At 44.5% G+C, this 8,786-nt stretch overlaps 1 protein-coding gene across 1 annotated transcript in view; it reads left to right on the forward strand.

Annotated features, from left to right (window-relative positions):
• The window catches only part of acbd6 (acyl-CoA binding domain containing 6), a 29,041-nt gene extending 20,525 nt beyond the window's left edge, over nt 1-8,516 (forward strand). Inside the window, exons 7-8 of the mRNA XM_085448204.1 lie at nt 5,713-5,743; nt 7,578-8,516. Coding sequence (XP_085304330.1) covers nt 5,713-5,743; nt 7,578-7,732 — 186 coding nt within the window. The 3' untranslated portion in view covers nt 7,733-8,516. The remainder of the gene's footprint in view (nt 1-5,712; nt 5,744-7,577) is intronic.
• The last annotated feature ends 270 nt before the right edge of the window (nt 8,517-8,786 follow it).

Consider the following 8,786-nt stretch of genomic DNA (forward strand, 5'->3'; position numbering starts at 1 on the left):
TTGCCATCATCAGCTGTTGTTTCTTTCTTATTGGCCACTCACTGGGCCTTGCCTACACTCAACTATTTGATTTCCATCGTTCTTAACCGTCCACATAAATTGTCAGGAGCATTAAAGCTGTCCTCGACTGTTGCAGACAGAGGGGGAGAGGAGAGTGAGGGAGTGAGAGCTGGATACAGACAGCGAGGGGAGGGGATGGGGTGAGGAGAGAGAATAAACAAAGTAAGTGTTTTGCCTTCCATCAGTCTCCTGCAGTACTCAGCTTTATGAGTCCCTCACTCCAAATGCCAGGCCAGAGCCCCCACTGCTTGCCCATTGATTTTCATATTACACTCTTTTATGTATTTATTTATTTCATATATTTCTTTTTAAACATCATCGATGAGCCGCAGGAGGGCCTCTGCCGATGTTAATTCTCAGCCTCAACCCCATCTTCCTTCTCTGATGGCTTTAATGGAGGCTAAGGTGTCCCATGGGAACAAGCAAGCTTTGCGACATAGGCGGGGCGAGACGTGTGGAGGGGAAGACGTGGATGAAGAGATGGAGATTTGGTGAAAAGACTTCTTGCCTTTCTCTGTAGCAGAGAGGAAGGAAAATGACTGTTAAAGTTCTTTAATGCTGAAACTGCACATAGATCTACAGACACACTGAAACCCTTTAACTCATTTAATATCTACGGTCCCTTTTTTATGTCTTTAGGTTTAGCTGCTTGGTGTGATAGCACATATAGAAGTGACAGAGATGGGGAAACCCAGGAAGCTGAAGGACACTCGCAGAAGGTGTGAAGGGCAGGGAGTTTGGTGTTGGGGCTAATTTGACCGTGGGCGGCAGTGCTCACACACTGAATGGCAAGGTTACCTCTCCCAGCTCAGAGAGGAGACCCAGATTCAATTAAGGCTGGGCCTGGTCTGCAGATCCTTTTAACTGGGGGCCTTCCCAGTGCACATGTCAGGAAAAACGTCCACAGAAGCATCAGCAGCAAACAAAAGCAGCCACACGGCTGTGTAACGTCTTCAGCTTCACTTAATTTATGGATATTTTAATGTGAGGTAAAGACACCAAAACATTTAAGGGATCCATTGATGCTCATCTTTATATTGCTTTAAAGCATGTTTTAGTTTCTAGTTTCTGCTGTTCGTCGGTTTTTGTCGCTCATTATTCGTCACAAATCTGTTAAATTTCATTTGGATAGAACACAAACTGGTGATAAATCAAAGTATAAATATCAGCATACGTATATTCAGCTGTTAATCTGCGTAACTTTGCACTGCACGGCAGTTTTGCTTTTCCGTCTTGTTTTTGGAGCAGACCACTTATCAGAGGTTTTGCACATCAATCCCTTTATTGTGTAAAGAATCAGTCTTTGAATAGATTTGGCTTGAAGGGTAGAAGCAATGCACAGTGCCCAGGACACTGAGTGCTGATTGCATATGTGTTTTGGTAAATGGCTTTCTGCTGGTTGATATGATTTATATATTGTGCATTTAAGTTGTCCAACAAGTCCAAGGTTTTGGTGGCACAGTAGCTGCTCTAGTCTTAGATGGGACCCGCTGAAGGAGGATCAGCTTCTCAGTCTGGGCTCTTCTTTCTGATTGATGGCACCTGCTCATCATAATGCTATCTGCTGGAATCTGCATACCAATGATCCCAGCCGCCTATCGATTCACCCCTCATCTACCCCACACACACCCTGGAGACCAATACACACACACACACACCCACGCGCACACATTCATCCACTCCATCTCCCTCCCCAACCACTGTCATTATAAAAGTCAGCAGCTGCTGCTGCATGCATTGATCATAAATCATAATTGCTTCATTTTTCCCTACTTGTTTAATGTTGCTGTCAGGGACAGTAGGGGGAGAAAAGGAGGAGGCGGAGAAACGGAGGAAGAAAAGCCCAAAGAAAGTTTACTGAGACGCAGAAAAATGAGATTAGAACAGAGAGCTGAAGGAGAAATGGTCTCCAATCTCTCCGCTGGCATATCGAGTCCTCTGGCCTTTAAAAGAGCAGCAGCCTGACATGTCCGCATTGGCTCAAGAATTTAAGCTGTTTCCACTTCAGACGTTTTTCCTTTTAAAACCAACTCTGCTCACATTAAAAGAACCAAACTCTGATATCGTGCTAAATGGTGTTTTGTCTTCATGACGGTTTATGTAAGTGACCAAAGGCATTGTGTGCTAATAATATGCATCAGTATTTTAGAGATGCTGTTTTATTTGTTGTTTTTTAAATATAAGATAAATGGCGCAGGGACTCGGCAGTTCCATTCGTTTCCCCGGCTGAGCTGAGTTTCCACCTCGGACATGTCCCAGATCCCCTCCTCTTAATCCTGGAGTGAAGTTTAGCTTTGGTTGAATGTTTTGCAGCATCCATTGACGAAAACAAGTTAAATCGTTTTACAGAAATGAACTCAACATCTCTGACCATCCCCTTCTCTGCAGATAAACGGAGCTACAGACTTTTATTTGTTCCCTTTTTGACTTTGAGTTGTTTTGACAATCCTGTGCTGATATTTTTAGGAGTGGCTGGTACTTTATGACAGACATGGAAGAATAAAATGTATCTGATTTTTTTTCTTCTTCTTCTTTCCCCACTTTTGAGCACTTTTGGAATAGTTACACTATTTTTGATCTTTTTAAAAGTATGACTACATGCTGCATCGCTGTATTTCCTTAATTCACTCCTCCTCTCATCAATCTTGCTTCACATCATTTGTGTGTTAGAAAATGATAGATTGGTGTGACTGAAATTCACCAAAATTGCAAGTGTACTGATAGATCAATCCCTACCCATGCGGCTCCTAAACGCATTGCTCCACCCCATTAGGGTGATGCACTACACAGTGCTGGAGCTCTCCTGCTGCCATTGTGCAAGCAGCTGCTTTATTGAGCACTCTGCTGACATACAGCCCAGCGTTTCTGCATCGCAAGGGGAAACTTTGGATGACATGTAAAAGCAGAGGTTTGGTGCAACATGCCTTCATAATGGGATGGGAACTTGGGTGCACGAGTGAGGTGGGAGGGGGGCGTGCTAGCTGCAGGTATTGTGGGGGGGAAGGAGTGTCTCTTCCTGGCTGCTTCCAAAGCAAATGGAAGACAATCCAATTTCCTGTGATTCCATCAAGCCTCCGTCCTGGATCCGGGAGCATTAGGGAACGCTGAGAGGACAGGCCGCTGACCCCCTCACATGAACATGCAAGAGGCATGTAGGCTGCACACGTGCGCTGGCGTGCTCATCTGTATTGTTAGGTTTGTTGGCCTGTGTTTTATCAGTCACATATTTTCACTTACGAGCGCACACGCGTCCTTTTATGCTGCCGAACAACAAACTGCAGATTAGCGCTGGAGGCAGATTAGAGCTTAAAGCCGTTACACTTTAATTATAACTGTATTTATGTGCGGCGTGGTCTTTCACTTGGCCCTGGCTGTAAACATCTGCCGCTCTCCCACTGTGCTCAGTCTTTGTCTGTGTTGTGAACTAAAGGGGAAATTGGTTGCAGCATTATCTTATTTACACAAAATGCCGAGAAGATTAAAACGTGACCCTCTTGCTGTTAGACGTATGCGCGCATATATAAATGCAGCTATTTTGCTACAGGTCTGCCTGCTCTTCTCCAGACTGTCAGGCTGACACGTTTTCTGCAGTACATCACAGGTTGTGATTTGACTCTCAGTCAGACAGCATTGTTGTCTTGGGTTAACCGCTGCACGCTTTCCACGCTGGTGGCGATTTGCATCTGTTCTCTGTGATCCACCCAGAGGGAATAGAAAGCTCTAATCCAATCAGCAGGTCCCTGAAGTGCTGCCCCTGAGAGATGGAGAGAAACACAACAATAGGATCACTCTGCACTGGTTTCAGCAGGAGAAGGCAGACGGGAAAGGGAAGGAAGGGAAATGAGGGATTGTAGAGGAGAGGGATTAAGTCTGAAGAAGAGACGAGAGGAACGAACGGAGGCGAGGATGATGGGTGAAGTAAGGAAATGAAATGAGGGAGGTGTGGCTTGGTGTGACAGGAGGTAACAAAACAGGAAAGACTGAGTAATTTTACAATAGTTTGGAACTTTTGTGACTGCAGTGACATGTGAGCTACAAGAGCCTCCTTAGTTTTAATCTTCTTTGAAATGATTCCACTTGGTTCAACTGCTGCTCTTGTTCTAAGGCCACAGTTTATTACCACGGAGGTGCAAAAGCAGGCTGGAGCAGTGATTTTAAAAACTGAATCTCCTGGTGATGGTGCCTGTCAGAACTGTCTTTTATATCTACAGACACGCAAGGACGCAGTTTCCCCATCGCTGTCCTCAGTCTAACACTTCATACAAGATATCATATCGCTGCCGCTGAGCCTTTCACCACAAGGATCATCTGTTCAAAGAGCGTACACTCAGATCACACAGATGTTGAGGTCACAAACTCGTGTATCAGATATGATGCACTTGATGTTATAGGTTAAACACGGTCACTTACAGATGAGATGGATATAAATTTATTTATTTTTTTAAATGCATGTTTCTGGCTCATCTTTTAAAGGTTTATTTGGTTGGGGCTGAGTAACAAAGTAGCCATGAAAGGGTGAAATGCAATGAATGTAAATGTAGCCAAAGTCCAGTGTTAATAGACCTTGACCTGTTAAAATCCATACTATGGATGAAGGTGCTGGGACATCTACACTTTATACCTGCAGGAGCGGCTTTGGTGTGGAAACGTGTCACGGAGCTCCTAGCAAATAGTTTTTGTGCATCATTTGAGTTCTTTTTGTTTTAAATGTGTGCACTTTGTGTCTGAGCGGCTGTGGTTCCTAAATGCAGTTAGTTGGTTGTGACATTTCGTACCTCCCAGATATTCACAAACTAACTTGAATATAAGGGGAGTGCTACACTTAAATTCAGCGAGCTCTTTAGAATAAACCGAATGTTTAAAGGCTGCACGGTGAGTTGCTTTTTGTTTAAATACACCTGTGGCAAAATGACAGAACACCTAAACTCCAGTGTTAACGGCTCCGGCCTGTGTCTTGTCCATATAGTTTGATTTGTATGAGCTTTGACTTATTAATTAACACTTCAAACAAGCCACACAATAGTCTGCGAATTATAAAAAATAATTTCCAAATTAGCATCAACGTGAGTGAGAAATGTTCCCTTTCTTCCACTCAGACTTTGTAAATCCAGTATTGATGCATCGTTTTCGTAATGGTCACATAAACATTACAACTAAGGTTGGAAACCTGCTGTCAGCTGAGACGCCCACTGAAAACATCCAGATGAACAGATTCAACCTTTCGGTGATGGGTTTGGATTCGGGTTGATGCTGGATGGGCGGCTATGATTGAAGGGGGTGATGGCTCCCCTTTAATCTGAGCTTTAGGTTTCAGGTTAACCAGAGCTGGAAACGACCTGCAAGCTGAAAGTTTAGATTTTTCAGGTCACATGTTTCTCAAATCAATATCTCATCGTCTTAGAATTCCCCTTTGGTCCAGGCAAACATAAACACGGCACCCTTTGTCCACAAAAAATGTTTAATTTGTATTCAATCAGGTGCGAGTTTCCCTCTTGAAGTCTGGACAAAGTGACAGCTCACAACTTACTCACAGCAACTGCTGGCAGTATTTCTGTGTTAAGTGGATATTGTTTGAATGTGCACTCAGTGAAGTCTTGTTTTTGCTGTGTCACAGGTCCTTTGAATTAAACACTTGTTTTTGGCTTTTTACAGGACGATGAAGGACAGACGGCGTTGCATTATGGTAAGAAAGCATCGTGAACACTTTCCTCGCTGTAAAGCTTTTTGTGCCTATTTTTCAAATTGGCTCATCTCATTCCACATTTATTCTGCACAGACATCATGTTGTCTGCATGCGCACTCTCACTTTATTTACAGCAGCTTGTTTTTTTGTGCGCACGCCTTCTTTGACTATATTTTGTTTCAAATTGATCATCTTTGAGTCCTGCTCCTCCCGCTCTATCCTTTCTATTCCTCACTTATTTTCTGCTGTTTTCCACAAAGTTTGTCATTCCTTCCTTTTTGCTCCTGCGTGTGTGTTTGTGTGTAATAATCACTAGACCTCCCAGAGGAAATCAGCAGTGGTCCTTAGACTCCCCTGACCCCCTCGTGCCCCAACACACATGTCCCTGAGGGGCGTTTCCCATGTCCTCTGAGCCTCTGTGTGCATGTGGCTGCACCATCTGTCCCTGTGCTTGGTGGCGTTGGAGTGGGCATGCTGGATTACCCACTGGAGATCTGCACACACACCCGCACTCACCAGAAGAAGCCCTGAGGATGGGGCATAAAAAGATGACTAATAAACATAAGCGATGAACTCCAAGAGACAAATAGCAGAGAATGAAAATTCATTCCCACCTCTCTTTGCACAGGGCCACACTGGCTGGCAAGTGATTAATTGAGGGTTTACTGCTCACCATAAATTGTTCTCCTCCTCTACGGCTCCCCCGAGGGCCAGCCACTTTTTACAGCTCAAGGCCCAGGCGAGAGACGCGCCGCACGCGCGCACACACAAGGCTGGCTAAATAAAATACTGTTTAGAGTAACAAGAGGAGGGCTGCAAGTGTGGCTGGGGGGGAGAAACAGTCAAGCTTTGTTACTCGGTTTTAGCTGGAAGATTAGTGATTCTTGTGGCTTTGCACACCTCATACATTCATTCATAGCTGCAGCTTGAGCATGCACACAGCCTTGCTCTCGCACTCGCGTGCATTCCGATGTAACATCGCATCCCGTGCGTGCACACTCCCACCGGCCACCTCTGAGCTGGAGGTTAAAAGGCCTTGCTGTCAATCACTGCGGCTGCTGACATCAGCGAACATGGCACAGCAGAGTCTGCTCTTTAAAAGCAGCGAGCGGGAGGGAGTGTGTCAGAGGGGCAAGAGGTAGATCGGGAATGAAGGAGCCCTCTAACTGGGTTAAGAAAGTGCATGCTGCCCCCCGCCCCTCTCCACTCTGCACTGGGAGGGGAAAGACCCTTTTAGTGGGGTACAAATTGTCAATGGGGCAGAAATGAAGTGTTTGAAGGAAGCTCAGGTCCAAGCCAGTGTCAGTGCTGGGCCTGCAGATTAGCTTTTCATTAACTGCAGCACTTTACATACTGTATTAACCCACAGTGTGGAGACGGAATGAGGCACATTCACTCTAACCTGCCACATCGTAACAGTGGTTCATTGTTTCATTAACCATTTAAAACTAAATGAAACGCAACCACATTAACTCTGTTTGGTTAAAACTCATTTATTAATAAAATGTTGCTAAAGCTGCAGTCTCAGTGACAACATGGAGGTAAACAGTTTCATTTGTCCAGGTGTATCAACTCGAACCAAAGTGTTTAGTTTATTCATCCATTCATACGAGGACTCGAGTTTCTGTAACGCCTGTCTTGGCAATCGATCCAACAGCTTTCACTAAACACACGTGAACCTCATGGGGGTAAAAACTCAAGGATGCTCACACTGATGTGATAGATAATTGGTTTTCTATGCATTTGTTCTCGGGAGACGGAATATTGATTTAAAATATCGTACATTTCATGTTGTTCTTTCGGTTTCCAATGTGACTTTGTTTTGTTTTTGTAGCGTCGGCGTGTGAATTTGTTGAAATTGTGGATCTGCTGCTGAAATCTGGAGCTGACCCAACTATCACAGACCAGGAAGGTTGTCTTCCTGAGGAGGTCACTGATTCCCGTGCGATCTCCCTTCTCCTGCGTGGGTACACTACTTCGAAAGGCTGAGTCGGCCTTGCATCCCACCACCCTGTTATTCCAATCTCCTAGTCTCCTCCCTGCTCCCCTCTTTTGCCCAGCCTTCCCATAATCCTTCATTCATCCCTGCAGAGACTTCTTTCCCCCTTTTCAGCCCTAACAGTCTGTAGACCTGGACTGCAGACGGGTTTTGTTTTCTATTTTGTCTTTTTTTTTTTTTTTTTTTTTTTTTTTTTTTTTCCTCTCCCCCACCCAAATTGTTGAGGTGACTTTGATTTCATTGGTTTAGCTCTTTTTGAGCTGCGGTTGTAAACATTAGTCATTCAATTTAATACACAAGGGCACTGCATGTATTTTCAGTCTTCTATATACTGTATTGACTATCTGCACAGTAGGGTTGGGTGATATGACGGTTACTGTAAGACAGATTTATGAACTGATAAGGTATAGCTACAAGACTTTGACTGGAGATGGTGCAATTAAATGAGCTGGACAGCATATTGGCAATATATAAATGACATCGTGTGCATCTGTGTGTTAAAGCATCTGTATTTATCCGGCATCACCAGATCAAGCAAAAACAGACATCCCCATTCACTTATCTATAAACGCTATAAGATATCACAATATTTATCATCATCACGACATGGTGTAACATCCAAATCCATCAGAGAATCCCATACATATCACCCACTCCTACTGCAACCAGCCAGGCCTTTTAATCAGTTTAGTCTGTTCTAGTGGTTTGTTCATGATTCTGTTAGGTACCAAGGAATGCTTTCCACGTGTTTCATTAAAGTGTTCTGCAAACCTGCGTCCTTGACTTCCTGTTATCTGTTCAAAAAGAAGCCTTAAGCACTGTTCTAGAGTTCCCCGTGTGAGTGATGTAACCCGATTCCACTTGGGCGTCTTTCTCCACGTACATGTTTACATAAATGTGTGAGGCCATGGCCCACACTGCTGACGAGCGACGTCCGCAGAGCTGCTCGTCTTGCCAGTGGACCAATGAGCTTGTGCAATGGTGATGCGTCTGCCTGCGCCTGCTTCACATGTGTCGGAGCTTTCGGATTTTAGTGAAACCTGC

Source organism: Copadichromis virginalis, linkage group LG23, assembly GCF_057382275.1.
Source record: "Copadichromis virginalis isolate Kocher_CV1m ecotype Utaka linkage group LG23, C_Virginalis_male_GT1.1, whole genome shotgun sequence".
Lineage (NCBI taxonomy): Eukaryota > Metazoa > Chordata > Actinopteri > Cichliformes > Cichlidae > Copadichromis > Copadichromis virginalis.